A 21548-nucleotide genomic window follows, 5' to 3' on the forward strand; every position below is an offset into this window, starting at 1 on the left:
AATTGAACACATTTATGAAGATTTTACACTATTGTGGAGAGATGTACTGTTTGAATTCTTTACATACAATAGAAATAAGCGGAATCATTTTTATGTAATTAATTTCATTATTCTTTTGGCCAAATTTCATATACACAAATGTAAATTTACAAACAGAAAACCACATTTTCGTACACTACAAAAATAACTTGAACTGTATTTTAAGACGGTTAAATGCTCTACTAACAAAAAAGCTGTTAGAATTGTAAGTATATGCATGACCCTTAAGGTCCTTGTGTAATTGTAATGTGATAGTGTACCTCCTAGCTCGATTGTCTATTGTTTGTAATCTATGTATGCTTGTGTTCCCTCGTGTGCTTTATGTATTGATTTGTTATTAATAATAAAAAAATAAAAAAAGGACAGCCAAAACCTACTTTCCTTACTGAGGAGTTGGCAATCCCAAGGATCCCGGAAAGCACGGACGGTGTTAGCGGAGGAACAGGAAGTTCCAGGCAGGCGCCCACCAAGAAGATAAGCTAAGTGTCCTTTTCTATTTATTACCTCAGGTATGTAACAGCACGTTTAAACGTTCTGATATCAAAATAACATGTCATAACATTTTAGGTAATAAATCCGTTAAGGTATTATCACGTTTGGTAAAGGTTTAATGTGTAATTTTTGTGTCAAACCGAGTGAAGCACATGATAACTAAGTTACATATTTAGAGCCTTTAGGGTTTGTCTGAGTGGATGTACATAATTTTCTCAATGTCATTTCATAAATAATCTATTTACTTCTGAGATTTCTGAATTCGTGTTGCATGTTGTTTTTTTAATGTAAAATTCACGAGCTGGTAAAATGGCGGCGCCATTCGGTCTGCGTCAACGGACTTTTAATTTTTTTTGTTATTGCAACAATAATAACATTATTACACATCAATACAGGGACATTACTGTGAATACAATGACAAAACATGTAAAGTCCAGGCAGAGAGACAATTTCACGGTTCCACCACTGTTTTGAAGCTGAATGTAATTATCATCAGTTTTCTACATGTGTAGTAATATTCAGACACATTCAGTTGTTTCTGTCTATCTATAAATGTTACTATGGTGTGAAAGGGTAATACTATTTGTTTTGATTTAAATAATACAGTGAAGACAAAGTTATTCAGGAAAATAGTACATAGTGCTGCCTAAAACAAACGGTAACCTTGTACTAAATGTTTTTGAGTCATTTATGCATTTGTGAATTCAGGACATCTACTATACATTAATGCACTTAAGTTGCGTAGCCTGATTTTTAAAGTGTATACATTGTCTAATGGGAATCAGATCTATTGAAATCGGATCAGTGCTTGACTTGGACAGGAGCTCACCAGAGCTGATTACCGTCACCTCAAATGTTTACTGTTTGAGCTCAGGTTCCTCTTATAGAATATTAGTTCAACAGTATTGTAGCGCTCCTGCACCTAAATATAAACAATATTTTTTTGAGAATAAAAAGTGCCAGAACTGTCAAGACTAACTTTTGGGTCTGTTTGTCTTTATTACTACAGGCCAGCTCAGATGAAGTCTGAGGCCGGTAACATCAACAGTGAGGACAAACCCAGTCTGCCTCTCTCCTTCCACACTGAGTCCAAACCTACAGTCACCCAGTCCTGATTGTGACAGTGGAGCCCAGTTTTCTCTGCAGGATCCAGAGATGGCATCAGTGAAGCTGGAAGACTGCAGTCAAACACTGGAGCTGAATGTCAACATTAAAGATGAAGAAGAGGAGGAGGAGATTGGGACATCTGTTTCTCATGGTAAGAGCAGGTTCTATGTGTAACCAATGTGAAATGGCTAGCTAGCTAGCGGTGGTGCGCGCTAATAGCGTTTCAATCGGTGATGTCACGTGCTCTGAGACCTTGAAGTAGTGGTTCCCCTTGCTCTGCAAGGGCCGCGGCTTTTGTGGAGTGATGGGTAACGATGCTTCGTGGGTGACTATTGTTGATGTGTGCAGAGGTTCCCTGGTTCGAGTTCGGGTCGCGGCGAGGGGACGGACTAAAGTTACACTGTTACATACCTAACTAAGTTTGTTGTTCGTTCCAACTTCCCACTGTGCATGAAAAGATGCTGTAGAACTGTTTCATGATGAACTGTTTCAATGAGAAGGTAGATGTTATTTCATGCTACTGACACTTGCATGGTTTGACACCAGTATTGCCAGCATTTGTTTTATTCACTGAGATATCTGGAGTGATCAATTATTTAGTGAAGTAGTGTTTTAAAGTTCTATGAAATGAGTCTGTGTAGTTACTAACCCTTGTGATAGTGAGTGGAGGATGACTAGCCCCATCTTACCCACTTTTAGAATAGTTTTATTCCCCTTTTGTATTGCGCAGCTTTCTTCTATGTATACATACAGTGCATTCGGAACGTATTCAGACCCTTGACTATTTACACATTTTGTTACGTTACAGCCTTATTCTAAAATTGATTAAAAAAAGATAAATCAAAGTACCTCAAAGGAAACACAGGTTTATAGAAATGTTTGTACATGTATTAAATTCAAAACAAAAATACCTTTATTTACATAAGTATTCAGACCCTTTGCTATGAGACTCGACATTGAGCTCAGGTGCATCCTGTTTCCATTGATCATCCTTGAGGTGTTTCTACAACTTGATTGAGATTCCACCTGTAGTGAATTACATTGATTGGACAAGATTTTAGAAAGGAACACACCTGTCTATGTAAGGTCCCACATTTGACAGTGCATGTCAGAGCAAAAACCAAGCCATGAGGTCGAAGGAATTGTCCGTAGAGCTCCATGAAAGGATTATGTCGAGGCACAGATCTGGGGAAGGGTACCAAAACATTTCCAAATAAAAAGTGTAATATGCAGATAAGGCAGATACTTCTAAGAACGACAGCCAATAAAAATAGAGGATTTACAGTTCCAATACCGCTACAATATCACCGGTTTGTAAAAACTCACAAAACTGATCTCAAATATTACGAAACTCTTCTTTTTCACTATATAAGTATATTCATCAAGAGCCAGACTTGACGTTAATTATTTTAACCAATGACCAAGTGAGGGGGGAACTGACATGCATCCAGTCGAAAGCAATTGAATGTCTAGCTTAGAATAGACAGAAGTCAACCATTTTCTTTTCTCTCCTATGTAAAGAGATATTCTCTGGGTAAAGATTTAGGAGGTATAGTTTAGGGATTAGTGGTATTGTGGTAGAGGTCATCTCAGAGATCTAGCACAGTACTGAGCTCAAACGTTTATCTCAGCACATTCCCACTAAATGCATGTTACATTTAACACACATTTCTGGGTTATTGGGTCAAATTTGTGGGGCTTAACATCATCATTGGGACCATAAACATTAACTAGATTAATATGCTCATTCAAAAAAGTTTCCTGTGTCAAAATATATCTACCAGATGTATCAGTTATAATATTATATCAGTTATAATATTATCCACTTGAAACGGAACACATTTGTGAATTAAAACGATAACACCATGAGAATGAGAGGAGAAACAGGAAACCATCTCCTGCATACTTTAAGTATCTCGTCCTTCAACAAGTGAGTTTCTTGTAGGAACACAGTAGATGAAGTTGTTTAAGCCCAGTAATTTACATTTACATTTAAGTCATTTAGCAGACGCTCTTATCCAGAGCGACTTACAAATTGGTGAATTCAACTTCTGACATCCAGTGGAACAGCCACTTTACAATAGTGCATCTAAATCATTTAAGGGGGGGTGGTGAGAAGGATTACTTATCCTATCCTAGGTATTCCTTGAAGAGGTGGGATTTCAGGTGTCTCCGGAAGGTGGTGATTGACTCCGCTGTCCTGGCGTCGTGAGGGAGTTTGTTCCACCATTGGGGGCCAGAGCAGCGAACAGTTTTGACTGGGCTGAGCGGGAACTGTACTTCCTCAATGGTAGGGAGGCGAGCAGGCCAGAGGTGGATGAACGCAGTGCCCTTGCTTGGGTGTAGGGCCTGATCAGAGCCTGGAGGTACTGCGGTGCCGTTCCCCTCACAGCTCCGTAGGCAAGCACCATGGTCTTGTAGCGGATGCGAGCTTCAACTGGAAGCCAGTGGAGAGAGCGGAGGAGCGGGGTGACGTGAGAGAACTTGGGAAGGTTGAACACCAGACGGGCTGCGGCGTTCTGGATGAGTTGTAGGGGTTTAATGGCACAGGCAGGGAGCCCAGCCAACAGCGAGTTGCAGTAATCCAGACGGGAGATGACAAGTGCCTGGATTAGGACCTGCGCCGCTTCCTGTGTGAGGCAGGGTCGTACTCTGCGGATGTTGTAGAGCATGAACCTACAGGAACGGGCCACCGCCATGATGTTGGTTGAGAACGACAGGGTGTTGTCCAGGATCACGCCAAGGTTCTTAGCGCTCTGGGAGGAGGACACAATGGAGTTGTCAACCGTGATGGCGAGATCATGGAACGGGCAGTCCTTCCCCGGGAGGAAGAGCAGCTCCGTCTTGCCGAGGTTCAGCTTGAGGTGGTGATCCGTCATCCACACTGATATGTCTGCCAGACATGCAGAGATGCGATTCGCCACCTGGTCATCAGAAGGGGGAAAGGAGAAGATTAATTGTGTGTCGTCTGCATAGCAATGATAGGAGAGACCATGTGAGGTTATGACAGAGCCAAGTGACTTGGTGTATAGCGAGAATAGGAGAGGGCCTAGAACAGAGCCCTGGGGGACACCAGTGGTGAGAGCGCGTGGCGAGACAGACAGATTCTCGCCACGCCACCTGGTAGGAGCGACCTGTCAGGTAGGACGCAATCCAAGCGTGGGCCGCGCCGGAGATGCCCAACTCGGAGAGGGTGGAGAGGAGGATCTGATGGTTCACAGTATCGAAGGCAGCCGATAGGTCTAGAAGGATGAGAGCAGAGGAGAGAGAGTTAGCTTTAGCAGTGCGGAGCGCCTCCGTGATACAGAGAAGAGCAGTCTCAGTTGAATGACTAGTCTTGAAACCTGACTGATTTGGATCAAGAAGGTCATTCTGAGAGAGATAGCGGGAGAGCTGGCCAAGGACGGCACGTTCAAGAGTTTTGGAGAGAAAAGAAAGAAGGGATACTGGTCTGTAGTTGTTGACATCGGAGGGATCGAGTGTAGGTTTTTTCAGAAGGGGTGCAACTCTCGCTCTCTTGAAGACGGAAGGGACGTAGCCAGCGGTCAGGGATGAGTTGATGAGCGAGGTGAGGTAAGGGAGAAGGTCTCCGGAAATGGTCTGGAGAAGAGAGGAGGGGATAGGGTCAAGCGGGCAGGTTGTTGGGCGGCCGGCCGTCACAAGAAGCGAGATTTCATCTGGAGAGAGAGGGGAGAAAGAGGTCAGAGCACAGGGTAGGGCAGTGTGAGCAGAACCAGCGGTGTCGTTTGACTTAGCAAACGAGGATCGGATGTCGTCGACCTTCTTTTCAAAATGGTTGACGAAGTCATCTGCAGAGAGGGAGGAGGGGGGGGAGGAGGATTCAGGAGGGAGGAGAAGGTGGCAAAGAGCTTCCTAGGGTTAGAGGCAGATGCTTGGAATTTAGAGTGGTAGAAAGTGGCTTTAGCAGCAGAGACAGAGGAGGAAAATGTAGAGAGGAGGGAGTGAAAGGATGCCAGGTCCGCAGGGAGGCGAGTTTTCCTCCATTTCCGCTCGGCTGCCCGGAGCTCTGTTCTGTGAGCTCGCAATGAGTCATCGAGCCACGGAGCGGGAGGGGAGGACCGAGCCGGCCTGGAGGATAGGGGACATAGAGAGTCAAAGGATGCAGAAAGGGAAGAGAGGAGGGTTGAGGAGGCAGAATCAGGAGAAAGGTTGGAGAAGGTATGAGCAGAGGGAAGAGATGATAGGATGGAAGAGGAGAGAGTAGCGGGGGAGAGAGAGCGAAGGTTGGGACGGCGCGATACCATCCGAGTAGGGGCAGTGTGGGAAGTGTTGGATGAGAGCGAGAGGGAAAAGGATACAAGGTAGTGGTCGGAGACTTGGAGGGGAGTTGCAATGAGGTTAGTGGAAGAACAGCATCTAGTAAAGATGAGGTCGAGCGTATTGCCTGCCTTGTGAGTAGGGGGGGAAGGTGAGAGGGTGAGGTCAAAAGAGGAGAGGAGTGGAAAGAAGGAGGCAGAGAGGAATGAGTCAAAGGTAGACGTGGGGAGGTTAAAGTCGCCCAGGACTGTGAGAGGTGAGCCGTCCTCAGGAAAGGAGCTTATCAAGGCATCAAGCTCATTGATGAACTCTCCGAGGGAACCTGGAGGGCGATAAATGATAAGGATGTTAAGCTTGAAAGGGCTGGTAACTGTGACAGCATGGAATTCAAAGGAGGCGATAGATAGATGGGTAAGGGGAGAGAGAGAGAGAATGACCACTTGGGAGAGATGAGGATCCCGGTGCCACCACCCCGCTGACCAGAAGCTCTCGGGGTGTGCGAGAACACGTGGGCGGACGAAGAGAGAGCAGTAGGAGTAGCAGTGTTATCTGTGGTGATCCATGTTTCCGTCAGTGCCAGGAAGTCGAGGGACTGGAGGGAGGCATAGGCTGAGATGAACTCTGCCTTGTTGGCCGCAGATCGGCAGTTCCAGAGGCTACCGGAGACCAGGAACTCCACGTGGGTCGTGCGCGCTGGGACCACCAGATTAGGGTGGCCGCGGCCACGCGGTGTGGAGCGTTTGTATGGTCTGTGCAGAGAGGAGAGAACAGGGATAGATAGACACATAGTTGACAGGGTACAGAAGAGGCTACGCTAATGCAAAGGAGATTGGAATGACAAGTGGACTACACGTCTCGAATGTTCAGAAAGTTAAGCTTACGTAGCAAGAATCTTATTGACTAAAATGATTGAAATGATACAGTACTGCTGGAGTAGGCTAGCTGGTAGTGGCTGCGATGTTGACACTACACTAATCAAGTCGTTCCGTCGAGTGTAATAGTTTCTACAGTGCTGCTATTCGGGGGCTGGCTGGCTAGCTAGCAGGTTGATTGCGTTACGTTACCTTAAAAGAACGACAATAGCTGGCTAGCTAACCTAGAAAATCGCTCTAGGCTACACAATTGTCTTAGATACAAAGACGGCTATGTAGCTAGCTAGCTACGATCAAACAAAACAAACCGTTGTACTGTAATAGTTACTACAGTGCTGCTATTCGGGGGCTAGCTGGCTAGCTACGTTAAAAGAACGACAATAGCTGGCCAGCTAACCTAGAAAATCGCTCTAGACTACACAATTGTCTTAGATACAAAGACGGCTATGTAGCTGGCTAGCTACGATCAAACAAAACAAACCGTTGTACTGTAATAGTTACTACAGTGCTGCTATTCGGGGGCTAGCTGGCTAGCTACGTTAAAAGAACGACAATAGCTGGCCAGCTAACCTAGAAAATCGCTCTAGACTACACAATTGTCTTAGATACAAAGACGGCTATGTAGCTGGCTAGCTACGATCAAACAAATCAAACCGTTGTACTGTAATGAAGTGAAATGAAAATGTGATACTACCTGTGGAGCGACGCGGAATGTTGACCGGGTAGTTGGAGTTCAATTCGGTAGAGGTTGGCTAGCTGTTGGCTAGCTAGCTAGCAGCATCTCCTACGTTAAGGACGACAAATAGCTGGCTAGCTAACCTCGGTAAATTAAGATAATCACTCTAATTCTACACACTCTAAACTGCACAATTATCTTGGATACGAAGACAGCGAAGACAACTATGTAGCTAGCTGACACTACGCTAATCGAGTCGTTCAGTTGAGTGTAATAGTTTCTACAGTGCTGGTGGACAGTGGATGTTAGCAAGCTGCTTAGCTAGCTGCTGGGCAGATACGTTAGGACGACGAAATACGATAATTATGCAATTATCTTTGATACAAAGACGGCTATGTAGCTAGCTAAGAAGAAATTGCTAAGATTAGACAAATCAAACCGTTGTACTATAACGAAATGTAATGAAAAGTTATACTACCTGCGGACCGAAGCGGACCGAAGTGTAGATGCGACCGCTCGCTCCAACCGGAACCGGAACCGTACATTTCAGTTTTGCATTTGAAGTCATTTAACCAAAGATGTGAACGTGGAATAAGCTATAGCATAAAGACATATCTAAAATATGTTTAGTAACCAGAAGGACCACATTAATATTTTGTAGTGAGAAAAATGTGTAAAGATCTGTTGGAACAAACAAACCATAAATCTATCCTAACAGTAGAACACTGAACCCCATTCCACTGTCTCCCGAACTGAGACTCCCAACGCTTCCCCACGCTTCCCCTCCCACCTCCCCCTAATCGTAGCCTGGTGGATGACTGATCCATAAAAGGGAGCAGTCTAACCTAACGATGCTAAACAAAACAAAGTGTCTCCTGCCTTCTCTCGGCCATTACTCCTCACGAGCAAAACAAAATGCATATCTAGCAAGATGATATGTGAAATATCACGTCCTATTCGTTTTTGAAAGGTAGGAAAGAATAGCTCTACCTAAAACAGTAACGCTAGTTAGTGAAGCCTGAGACTATTATTACAGTATGGACAGTCCAAAATAGTTGAAGATGATCCACAACACAGGGTATTTTGCTAGTAGCTACCAAGTAACAAAGAGGCCCTCACATATAATATTAACGTGGTATACCATGATACGTTTACAAACCAATAAAATATCAAAGATCAGAAATGAACAGCCTATGTAAGGAAAAGGGATACCGTTGAATATGTGCTTCGTTACCCAAAGGCCCTTTGCACATGATGATCGTGTGAAAGCCGAACATCATGTGCAATCATTTTATTCCAAGGATATGATTGAAAGGCCTCCATCATTCTAAAAAAGTTTGGAACCACCAATACATTTATTTTTATTTTTAGAGCTGGCCGCCCGGCCAAAGTGAGATATCAGGGGAGAAGGGCCTTGGTCAAGGAGTCAAACACTGAATTAGATCGTTGAACAAGAATAAATAATATATTTTTGGAGAATAAAGAAAGTTCTGGAACTGTCAAGACAATAACTTATCTGTTTCTCATTGTTACTGCAGGCCGACTCAGATCAAGTCTGAGGCCAGTAATATCAGCAGTGAGGACAGACGCAGCCTGCCTCTCTCCTTCCACAGTGAGTCCAAACCTACAGTCACTGGGTTCTGATTGTGACAGTGGAGCCCAGTTTGCACTGCAGGATCCAGAGATGGCATCAGTGAAGCTGGAAGACTGCAGTCAAACACTGGAGCTGAATGCCAACATTAAAGATGAAGTGGAGGAGAAGATTGGGACATCTGTTTCTCATGGTAAGCACAGGTTCTAAGTGTGTTGTTCGTTCCAACTTCCCACTGTGTATGAAAAGTTGCAGTATAACTGTTTCAATAAGAAGGTAGATGTTATTTCATGCTACTGACACTTGCATGGTTTGACACCAGTATTGCCAACATTTGTTTTATTCACTGGTCTATCTGGAGTGTTCAGAGAGTAGACAAGTAGACAAACTGCCAGTGTTTTAAAGTTCTATGAAATTAGTCTGTGTCGTTACTAACCCTTTTTTTAACCTTTATTTAACCAGGCAAGTCAGTTAAGAACAAATTCTTATTTTCAATGACGGCCTGGGAACAGTGGGTTAACTGCCTGTTCAGGGGCAGAACGACAGATTTGTACCTTGTCAGCTCGTGGGTTTGAACTCGCAACCTTCCGGTTACTAGTCCAACGCTCTAACCACTAGGCTACCCTGCCGCCCCGTTACTAACCCTTGTGATAGTGATTGGAGGATGACACACCCCTTTTTAGCTTTCAACTCTTACCCACTTTTAGAATAGTTTTATTCGCCTGTATTGTACAGCCTACTGATATGAATAAATATGACAGCCAGACGAGGACTGGCCAACCCTTTGAGCCTGGTTCCTCTACGTTTCTTCCAAGGTTCCTGCTTTCTAGGCAGTGTTTCATAACCACTGTGCTTCTGCATCTGCTCTTTTGCGATTTTAGGCTGGATTTCTGTCGAGCACTTTTTCAACTGCTGATGTTTTAAGGGCTTTGTTAAATAAATTTGATTGACATGTACAGTACCAGTCAAAAGTTTGGATACACCTACTCATTCAAAGGTTTTTATTTTTTTTCTACATTGTAGAATAATATTGAAGACACCAAAACTATGAAATAACACATAGGAATCATGTAGTAAACAAAAAAGGTGTTAAACAAATCAAAATAGATTTGAGATTCTTCAAAGTACCCACCCTTTGCCTTGATGACAGCTTTGCACTCTTGGCATTCTCTCAACCAGCTTCATGAGGTAGTCACCCAGAATGCATTTAAATTAACAGAAGTGCCTTAAGTTAATTTGTGGAATATCTTACCTTAATGCGTTTGAGCCAATCAGTTGTGTTGTGACAAGGTAGGGGGGGTATACAGAAGAGAGCCCTATTTGGTGAAAGACCAAGTCCATATTATGGCAAGACCGGCTCAAATAAGCAAAGAGAAATCAAATCAAATCAAATTTGTCACATACACATGGTTAGCAGATGTTAATGCGAGTGTAGCGAAATGCTTGTGCTTCTAGTTCCGACAATGCAGTAATAACCAACAAGTAATCTAACTAACAATTCCTAAAATACTGTCTTATACACAGTGTAAGGGGATAAAGAATATGTACATAAGGATATATGAATGAGTGATGGTACAGAGCAGCATAGGCAAGATACAGTAGATGGTATCGAGTACAGTATACGTGAGATGAGTATGTAAACAAAGTGGCATAGTTAAAGTGGCTAGTGATACATGTATTACATAAGGATGCAGTCGATGATATAGAGTACAGTATATACGTATGCATATGAGATGAATAATGTAGGGTAAGTAACATTATATAAGGTAGCATTGTTTAAAGTGGCTAGTGATATATTTACATCATTTCCCATCAATTCCCATTATTAAAGTGGCTGGAGTTGAGTCAGTGTGTTGGCAGCAGCCACTCAATGTTAGTGGTGGCTGTTTAACAGTCTGATGGCCTTGAGATAGAAGCTGTTTTTCAGTCTCTCGGTCCCAGCTTTGATGCACCTGTACTGACCTCGCCTTCTGGATGATAGCGGGGTGAACAGGCAGTGGCTCGGGTGGTAGATGTCCTTGATGATCTTTATGGCCTTCCTGTAACATCGGGTGGTGTAGGTGTCCTGGAGGGCAGGTAGTTTGCCCCCGATGATGCGTTGTGCAGACCTCACTACCCTCTGGATAGCCTAACGGTTGAGGGCGGAGCAGTTGCCGTACCAGGCGGTTATACAGCCCGGGATGAGTTTGGGATGAGTTGGATTGCAGAGTGAAGTTAAAGCAGCCAACAATTGCTCAGCATATGTGGGAAGTCCTTCAAACGGTTGGAAAAGCATTCCAGGTGAAGGTAGTTGAGAGAATGCCAAGAGTGTGCAAAGCTTTTAAGGCAAACTACAAGATATTTTGATTCGTTTAACAATTTTTTGGTTACATGATTCTATATATGTTATTTCATAGTTTTGATGTTGTAGAAAATAGCAAAAATAAATAAAAACCCTTGAATGGGTAGGTGTGTCAACTTTTGACTGGTACTGTATATTACACCAACTGACTGGTTCTTCTGATGTTCACACAGGAGTCCATGTTGAGACATTCTCTACATCTATAGAGCAACAGCAGGAAGATCACAGAGCTAAGAGGTCTCACCACTGCCCACATTGTGAGGAGATTTTCCCAATTCTATCAAAGTTCAAAATACACCTAAGAATACACAAAGGAGGGAATCTGTATTTCTGCACTGACTGTGGGAAGAATTTCACAACATCAAAGGCTATGACAGTTCACCAGAGAGTACACACAGGAGAGAAGCCTTACTCCTGCTCTGACTGTGGAAATAGTTTCTCTCGACGGGGCGACCTAAAAACACACGAACGTATACATACAGGAGAGAAGCCTTACTCCTGCTCTAATTGTGTAAAATGCTTCACCACATCAGGTGAGCTAAAAATTCACCAGAGAACACACACAGGAGAGAAGCCATACTCCTGCTCTGACTGTAGGGCGAGGTTCTCTCAACTGAGCCACCTAAAACAGCATGAACGTATACACACAGGAAAGAAGCCTTACTCCTGCTCTGACTGTGTAAAATGCTTCACTACATCATCTGAACTAAAAGTTCATCAGAGAACACACACAGGAGAGAAGCCTTACTTTTGCTCTGACTGTAGGGCGAGTTTCTCTCAACTGGGAAACTTAAAACAACATGAGCGTGTACACACAGGCGAGAAGCCTTACTCCTGCTCTGATTGTGGAAAGAGTTTTTCTCGAAGGGGCCACTTTAAAACACATGAGCATATACATACAGGAGATAAGCCTTACTCCTGCTCTGATTGTGGAAAGAGTTTTTCTCGACAGGGCGATCTAAAAATACATGAACGTATACATACAGGAGAGAAGCCTTACTCCTGCTTCAATTGTATAAAATGCTTCACAACATCGGGTGAGCTAAAAGTTCATCAGAGAACACACACAGGAGAGAAGCCATACTCCTGCTCTGATTGTAGGGCGAGTTTCTCTCAACGGAGCCACCTAAAACAGCATGAACGTATACACACAGGAGAGAAGCCTTACTCCTGCTCTGACTGTAGGAAGAGTTTCTCTCAATCGAGCCACCTGAAACAGCATGAACGTATACACACAGGAGAGAAGTCTTACTCCTGCTCTGACTGTGGAAAATGCTTCACAACATCATCTGAGCTTAAAGTTCATCAGAGAACACACACGGGAGAGAAGCCTTACTTCTGCTCTGACTGTGGGGCGAGGTTCTCTCAACTGGGAAACTTAAAACAACATGAACGTATACACACAGGGGAGAAGCCTTACTCCTGCTCTGACTGTGGGGCGAGTTTCTGTCAACCGTGCAACCTAAAAAATCATAAACGTATACACACAGGAGAGAAGCCTTACTCCTGCCCTGACTGTAGAAAGAGTTTCTCTCAACTGGGCCACTTGAAAAGACACCAAGGTATACATAAAGGAGAGTAGCCTTACTACTGCAATGACAGTTTCCACAGTTTTAAATCATCAGCTGAGCTAAATGATCTTCAAAGAATATACACGGGAGAGTGGCCTTCTGCTCTTACTGTAGCAAGAGCTTCTCGCAATTGGGCAATGTAAAACACACCAACGGCTACACACTTGAGAGAAGCCTCATTAGTTCTCTCAGACCAGCTGAGATTAGTCACTCCACTTAATTCTTCTCATAAAATAATTTGCAATGTTGAATTGGATCAAATGAAGAACGTGTAGAACACTTTTAGTCCTATTGTTTCTCACTGTGAGAGAACAATGCAGAGAACAGGGAGCGTCATGGAATGATCAGTGAGCGTCTTGTCAATTTTGCAATTTTGCTGACAGTTGTGAATCTGATGCAGCCGAAGAGCTAACTGCCCCTTTACCTGGGAAAGCACCGAACAACAGACAGGGATGTTGGACCATCGAAGAGGTGCAAATATGAAGAGACCTATATTGATTTGGGGTTCACTTATATTGGGAATAGTGCCTTTCCTCAGCCAAAGTGTGTTTATAGCTCACAACTGAAACCTTCACTCTTACGCAGACATTTAGAAAAACGCATGCCACATTGAAAAATAAGCCACAGGAGTTTTTTGAGCGAGAATTAAGACAACTTTCGAGTAGTAAGACACCTATTAAAGCAACAGATACCATTAATAAGAAGGGGCTAGAAGCGTCTTATATGGTGAGCTACTGAGTGGCTGGGACAGGCAAGACCCATACTATTGTGGAGGACTTCATTCTTCCTGCTTCTGTGGATATGGCTGGAGGAAAGGCCCAAAAAAACTATACCGCATCGGCGACATGGCAAGAGATGTTTTGATACAATTACTGCTTTGCATATACAAGCCAGTGAATTCTATGGATTACAGCTGGATGAGTCAACAGACATGGCGGGCCTGGCACAGCTCCTGGTATATGTCCGTTCCGTTTTTGGGGGGTCAATTAAGGAAGACATCCTCTTCTGCAAACTACTGGAAACCAGGACAACAGGATACCTTTTTAAAGTACTGGACAGCTTTGTGACATCAAATGGACTTTGGTGGTCAAGATGTGCTGGTATCTGTACTGATGGCGCGAAAACCATGACAGGGAGACATAGTGGAGTGGTAACGCTGGTGCAAGCACTTACTCCCGATGCTACTTTGGTTCACTGCAGCATCCACCGAGAGCCTCTTGCTACCAAGGGAATGCCTGACAGCTTGAAAGATGTTTTGGATACTACAGTGAAAATGGTTAACTTTGGTGAAGCAAGGCCCCTGAACTCTCGTGCATTTTCTGCACTATGCAATGATATGGGCAGCGACCATGCAACGCTTTTACAACATACAGAAGTGCGCTGGTCATCAAGGGGCAAAGTATTGACATGGTTTTTTTTGTTTAATTGAGAGACGTACTTAGTTTTTTTTACTGACCATAATTGTCACTTGTCTGACTGCTTTCATGATCAGTTCCTCAAATGACTGGCCTCTCTGGGTGATGTTTTTTCTCACCTGAATGATCTGAATCTAGGATTACAGTGACTGCAGCTATATTCAATGTGCGGGACAAAATTGAGGCTAATAAGTTGGAGCTCTTCTCTGTCTGCATTAACAAGGACAACACACAGGTCTTTCCATCAGTGTATGATATTTTTTTGTGTGTGAACATGACCCTAAACTTATGGACAATGTCAGATGTGATCTTGCGAAGCACCTGAGTGAGTTGGGTGCGCAATTACACAGGTACCTTCCCGAAACAGATGACACAAACAGCTGGATTCGTTATCTCATTTTGCCCTGCCTCCAGTCCACTTACCGATATCTGATCAGGAGAGCCTCATCAAAATTACAAAAAGCGGATCTGTGGAAATGGAATTTAGTCAGAAGCCACTGCCAGATTTCTGTATTAGGCTGCGCTCAGAATATCCTGCCTTGGCAAATTGCGCTGTTAAGACACTGATGCCCTTTGCGACCACGTACTTATGTGAGAGTGAATTCTCGGCCCTCACTAGCATAGAAACTACATACAGGTACAGACTGTGTGTGGAAAATGATTTAAGACAGACTCTCCAATACAACCCAACATTGCTATGTGCATCCTTTCAAGCACAACCTTCTCATGAACCTGTGCTGAGTTATTCACCATTTTCAATTAACAAGTTTTATATGTAAAATGGTTAAATAAAGAACGAAATGTATTATTATTTGTGCCCTGGTCCTATAAGAGCTCTTTGTCACTTCCCACGAGCCGGGTTGTGACGACAACTCACATTCATTTCTTATGTTTAATAAATGTATCCTATTGTGTGGGTGGCTTACAATATTTGAGTGCGCTGACCCTGGTGCTAGAGGGGGTACGCAGCTCGAGGTTGAATGTTTGAAGGGGTCCGGGACTATAAACATTTTGTTATCCACCGGTCTAGATAATCCCGGTTTCTGCTGTGTCATGCTGATGGGATGACTAGGGTATGGAGAAGACTAGGGTATGAGTACATGCATCCATGCCGTGTGTCAGCATTGCAGGCTGGCAGTGATGGTGTGGGGTGTATTTTCAGGACACACATTGGGCCCCTTGATAAAAGTGGAGCAACATTTGAATGCCACAGGATTTCTAAACATAATTTCCAATCAGGTGCATTCCTTTATGGCAGCAGTTTATCCATCTGCAAATTGATTTTTCAGCAGGATTATGCCACAAGGCTTGTCCAGGGACGGTTCCCGAACATAAGTGAATTCAGCTTACTGCAGTAGCCTGCCGTGTCACCAGATCTCGATCCAATTGAACATCTGTGGGAAGAGATTCACTCCCAGCCAACTTGGCACAACTGTGGGAAGCATTGGAGTCATCATGGCGCAGCATCCCTGTGGGTTTCTTTCCACACCATGTAGAGTCCATGGCCTGACGAATTGAGGCTGTTCTGAGGACAAAAGGCATTGCAACTCGATATTAGGAGGGTGTTCCTAATGTTTTGTTCACTCAGTGCCAAAGGAAAGTATTCAGACTTTTTCCACATTTTGTAACGTTACAGCTTTGTCATAAAATTGATTACATTTTTAAAAATGTCCTCAATCTACACACAATAGCCCATAATGACAAATTGAAAACATGTTTTTTGGCAAATAATAAGTATTAATAAATAAGATTTCATACCATTTTTTATGAGACTCGAAATTGTTCTCAGGTGCATCCTGTTTTCACCAAGTATCCTTGTGATGTTTCAACAACTTGATTGGAGTCCACTTGGTAAATTCAATTCAAACAGGCACACGCCTGTCTATATAAGGTCTTACATTTGACAGTGCATGTCAGAGCATGGGGGTGGCAGCATCATGCTGTGGTTATGTTTTTCAACGGCAGGGACTGGGAGACTAGTCAGGATTGAGGGAACGTTGAAATGAGCAAAGTACAGAGAGATTCTTGATGAGAACCTGCTACCGAGTGCTCAGGACCTGTTGACTAACTGTTGAAGTTAATTGATATAATGTTTGTACAATAATTTGTTCTCGGCAACATCTTCTCTGTATAATTTCAAATGAATGTTTTAATGTGTCTATATATAAACCAAATTTGATCCCATTCACATTCTCACAAACAAATGGCCGACACTGTGGATATATATTTGTTGATGTCCGATGGTCATTCTTATGGTGGGTTGCAAGATGCAGGATCCTTCCAAGTTGAACCCACCAGAGGGGGACTGTCATGACGGTCCTGTGAGGATCAGGTTACAGTGGATCTCGGTTTACAGAGAGATCTCTCCCTCCCGAAGAGGGGGAGAAGTATAGAGGGATTGATGGGGGGGTTTATGACCTCACACCCATCATAAATAAGGCAACAGCCCAACTCCACTCTGTTCTCTAATGTGTGAGACTGGAATGTCTGTGTGGATTAGGAAGAGTTTACAGCCCAAAACTAAACATCAAATAAATGGACTTTGGGACATGTATATTTGATCAACCAAATGGTGGAAACTGATGGATGGAATATGAAAAGGAATGTCTATTTTATGATGTTCTTAAAAGTTAGTTGAGGATGTTATAACGAAAACATTACCTTGAAGAGTTTTCATAATGTATGTGTGATGTTTACTTACTTTGTGTCGAGAATATGCAGATGAAAGAGGATGTTATGGTGATAAGACTGATTTTAGTTGTCCTAATACCTTGCCTTGTAACTAGCTACGCCCCAGGGAACCCAGAGAGTGTGTCATAAAGATGGAAATGCCCCTTTCTACTCCAGGGTATAAAACATGATTTAAGCATTTACATATCAGACTAAGTTGAACACTCACTGCAGCTGAGGTCTACGACTAGTCGTGACCCCGAAATGCAACATGAGGTAGAAGACAAAGTAAATCTCTGAACAATCAAGTTTATGGTGGAGTAGCTATTCTTAGTACTGTATCTAGGGAGTTGAATTTAAGCAGGACCATCTGGCTATTCTTTTCAAGTCACCGGTTGTCTACATGGCCCTCTTACCCACGCCGGGAGCATCGACACGCCTGATTAGCCTCCTCGGAAGCCCACTCTCACAGAACGAGTGCAAGGAAACTGACAACTATGAGAAAGGACATTGACATCGTTTGGAGAATCGGTGACTTGCACCTGAAGACGAATGAACAAGGCGTTGGCCAAACCTTTCCCACTAAGTGGAACTCGACCCACAGAGATACCCAACAGAGACCTTCAAGACATAAATACATGCATTACACTTTTTTAATCATAACAGGGGCAGTTCAGGGCAAGCTGTTAGGGCTGAAACTAAGCATAGTTTAGAAATGTATCCAAGTGTGGAATTTCTCTGTAAAACTCCATCAAATCAAATTTATTTATATAGCCCTTCGTACATCAGATGATATCTCAAAGTGCTGTACAGAAACCCAGCCTAAAACCCCAAACAGCAAGCAATGCAGATGGAGAAGCACGGTGGTTAGGAAAAACTCCCTAGAAAGGCCAAAACCTAGGAAGAAACCTAGAGAGGAACCAGGCTATGTGGGGTGGCCAGTCCTCTTCTGGCTGTACCGGGTGGAGATTATAACAGAACATGGCCAAGATGTTCAAATGTTCATAAATGACCAGCATGGTCAGCACCATCTTCTGTTGGTCCACTAGGGACCTGTTGCCATTGTATGATGGTCTAACCAATAACCTAGACTGTTTGTGTATATGTATCTTATGTTATGGTTTAGCTTTTTTGTAAATAAATAATCAACTAAATTTGTGTGGTACGGAACGATTAGTGAGACCTGGGTTTGTGCAGATTTCCGAATTATGCGATGTTCAGAATGCCACTGATGAAATGAATGAATTGGTGACTGCTATGAAATCGATATATTCTTTGAGTTAATTCGGGAAACGGTAACTCATGAAACAACATTTTCCTGTAGCTGCTCCAGGTTACTGAGTTAATTGTTACAGGATTAATTTAATCACGTAATCATAAACAGTTAATTATTCAGTAAATAATATGTCACAACATATTGATTCCCCTTAGGAATGTAAGATAAATTAGGCCTCACTGTTGAATTCAGTCCATAGGAATTGTGTAGCAAGTTACTCATACACCAATCGCGCTATAGGCAGGATTATTGTTGAGTGGCGTGTGTGTGGTTTTTCTTTTTCACCCATATACTAGTGGTGTGAAATTGACTCTTGTTGTACATTGACACATATCAGTGTCCCCTTATTGTACGGGACACTTTCAAAATGTACTTTTAGAGGCCATTCAATACAATACTCATCATTAAAACAATAGCAGTTTAGGTCAAAACAGATTAGACTAATAAAGGAAATAGGAGGTAACAGCGCAGGTAGATGGAAACTGTAGAGAGGCACAAAATAGGTTAGAGGAAAATCAAATAGAAGTGGAGGTACTTATTCAAGAACGATCAAGTGTAATGTATTACAAAAATAAAGTGAATTGGATGGACAATGCACACAATTTTTCTTGAATCTACAACACGGAAATTATACTTAAAAGAATTTACAGAAACTCATTACAAATGGAGTTATCCATGATTCACCAAATGATATTTTGGAAGAGGAAGCAAAATATTTTAAGCATGTTTAATTTTTAGTCTCCTCCATTTCCACTGAATAGTAATAATAATAATGTAAAATTAACACATTTACAGAAAGACCGGTGTGAAGGCCAACTTACAGAAGAGTTATTTTGAGGCAATAAAATATTTTGAGGCAATAAAATATTTTGAGTCTGTAAAAACAAGGGCTTGACAGTATACCAGTAGAGGGATATCAGACCTTTTTTGATGTACTCAAAGATCCATTATTAGCATGTTTTAATGACTTTTATACAAATGGTAGACTTTGAGGTACTCAACAAGAAGGTCGGATTTCATTACTACTAAAACAGGGCCCATTTGGTAAGTACAAAGTTCCAGTCCATTTAAAAAACTGGAGTCCTCTAACGTCAATGTTGTGATGTGAAAATCCTGGCAAAATGCAATAGCATAGAATAAAAAAGGTTATACCAGATATTGTTAATCCTGATCAGACAGGTTCTTGGACGATATATTGGAGATAATATGAAACAATTGAACATTATGAAACATTGAAGATACCAGGTCTGGTCTTCATAGCTGATTTTGAAAAGGTGTTTGATAAAGTACAATTAGAATTAATATATAAATGCATGGAATACTTTAATTTTGGGGAATTTCTTATACAATGGGTTAAAGTTATGTACAGCAAACCCAGATGTAAAATAGTAGACAGTGGTTACTTCTCAGAAAGTATTGAGCTTTTAAGAGGAGTAAAACAAGGCTGTCCGTTGTTTCCATGTCTATTTATTATGGCCATTTAAATGCTAGCTATTAAAATGACATCCAACAAGAACATCAAGGTGTTAAAAATCCAGGGGATAACAACAAAGGTGTCAATGTATGCAATGTACGCAATCTGGATCACTTTTCAAGCCTCTCTGGATTAAAACCTAATTATGACACGTGTACCATATTACGTATTGGATCATTAAAAAATAGTTTACACTATCTTGTAGTTTACCAGTAAAATGGGCAGATGGTGAAGTAGACATACTTGGTATTCACATCTCAAACAATATAAATTAATTTACCACAAATCATTTCAATAGGAAGTTAGCAAAAATAGATAAGATTCTGCAACCATGGAGAGGTAAATAATAGATTAAGGTGTTTAAGCCCAGTAATAACCTGTTTTAAGCTTAGATCGTTTACAAACTCCACTGACATTCTACGAAGTACATTTCAGTTTTGCATTTGAAGTCATTTAACCAAAGATGTGAACGTGGAATTTATCGCATAAAGACATATCTAAAATATGTTTAGTAACCAGAAGGACTGCATTAATATTTTGTAGTGAGAAAAATGTGTAAAGATCTGTTGGAACAAACAAACCATAAATCTATCCTAACAGTAGAACACTGAACCCCATTCCACTGTCTCCCTAACCGAGACTCCCAACGCTTCCCCTCCCACCTCCCCCTAATCGTAGCCTGGTGGACGACTGATCCATTAAAGGGAGCAGTCTAACCTAACGAAGCTAAACAAAACAAAGTGTCTACTGCCTTCTCTCGGCCATTACTCCTCACGAGCAAAACAAAAGGCATATCTAGCAAGATGATATGTGAAATATCACGTCCTATTCATTTTTTAAAAGTAGGAAAGAAAAGCTTTACATAAAACAGTAATGCTAGTTTGTGAAGCCTGAGACTAATATTACAGTATGGATAGTCCAAAATAGTTGAAGATGATCCACAACACAGGGTCTTTTGCTAGTAGCTACCAAGTAACAAAGAGGCCCTCACATATAATATTAACATGGTATACCATGATATGTTTACAAACGAATAAAATATCAAAGATCAGAAATGAACAGCCTATGTAAGGAAAAGGGATACCGTTGAATATGTGCTTCGTTACCCAAAGGCCCTTTGCACAAGATGTCCGTGTGAAAGCCGAACATCATGTGCAATCATTTTAGTCCAAGGATATGATCGAAAGGCCTCCATCATTCTTAAAAAGTTTGGAACCACCAATACTTTTTTATTTTTTTAGAGCTGGCCGCCCGGCCAAAGTGAGAGGGGTGAAGGGCCTTGGTCAGGGAGTCAAGCACTGAATTAGATAATTGAACAAGAATAAATAATATATTTTTGGAGAATAAAGAAAGTTCTGGAACTGTCAAGACAATAACTTATCTGTTTCTCATTGTTACTGCAGGCCGACTCAGATCAAGTCTGAGGCCAGTAATATCAGCAGTGAGGACAGACGCAGCCTGCCTCTCTCCTTCCAAACTGAGTCCAAACCTACAGTCACGGGGTCCTGATTGTGACAGTGGAGCCCAGTTTGCACTGCAGGATCCAGAGATGGCATCAGTGAAGCTGGAAGACTGCAGTCAAACACTGGAGCTGAATGCCAACATTAAAGATGAAGTGGAGGAGAAGATTGGGACATCTGTTTCTCATGGTAAGCACAGGTTCTATCTAACCGACTCTCCTCCTCCCGCTGCTGCGTTATGATTTTCATATCTCAAATCAATGTCATGTGGTTAATCAAAATTAAT

General features: G+C 42.3%; 1 protein-coding gene across 3 annotated transcripts in view; it reads left to right on the top strand.

Moving 5' to 3' along the window:
• The first annotated feature begins 482 nt into the window (after positions 1–482).
• LOC135532690 (zinc finger protein ZFP2-like) overlaps positions 483–21548 on the top strand; it is a 40369-nt gene continuing 19303 nt past the window's right edge. For 2 of the 3 annotated variants that reach the window (XM_064960160.1, XM_064960161.1), the window contains exons 1-3: positions 1261–1789; positions 9003–9248; positions 21206–21451. In XM_064960160.1, the coding sequence (XP_064816232.1) occupies positions 1687–1789; positions 9003–9248; positions 21206–21451 (595 nt within the window). In that variant the 5' untranslated portion in view covers positions 1261–1686. Of the gene's footprint in view, positions 549–1260; positions 1790–9002; positions 9249–11569; positions 15704–21205; positions 21452–21548 lie in introns of those variants that run through there. The other variant, XM_064960159.1, reaches the window with a different exon arrangement.

Source organism: Oncorhynchus masou, unplaced genomic scaffold (genome assembly GCF_036934945.1).
Source record: "Oncorhynchus masou masou isolate Uvic2021 unplaced genomic scaffold, UVic_Omas_1.1 unplaced_scaffold_1989, whole genome shotgun sequence".
Classification (NCBI taxonomy): Eukaryota; Metazoa; Chordata; class Actinopteri; order Salmoniformes; family Salmonidae; genus Oncorhynchus; species Oncorhynchus masou.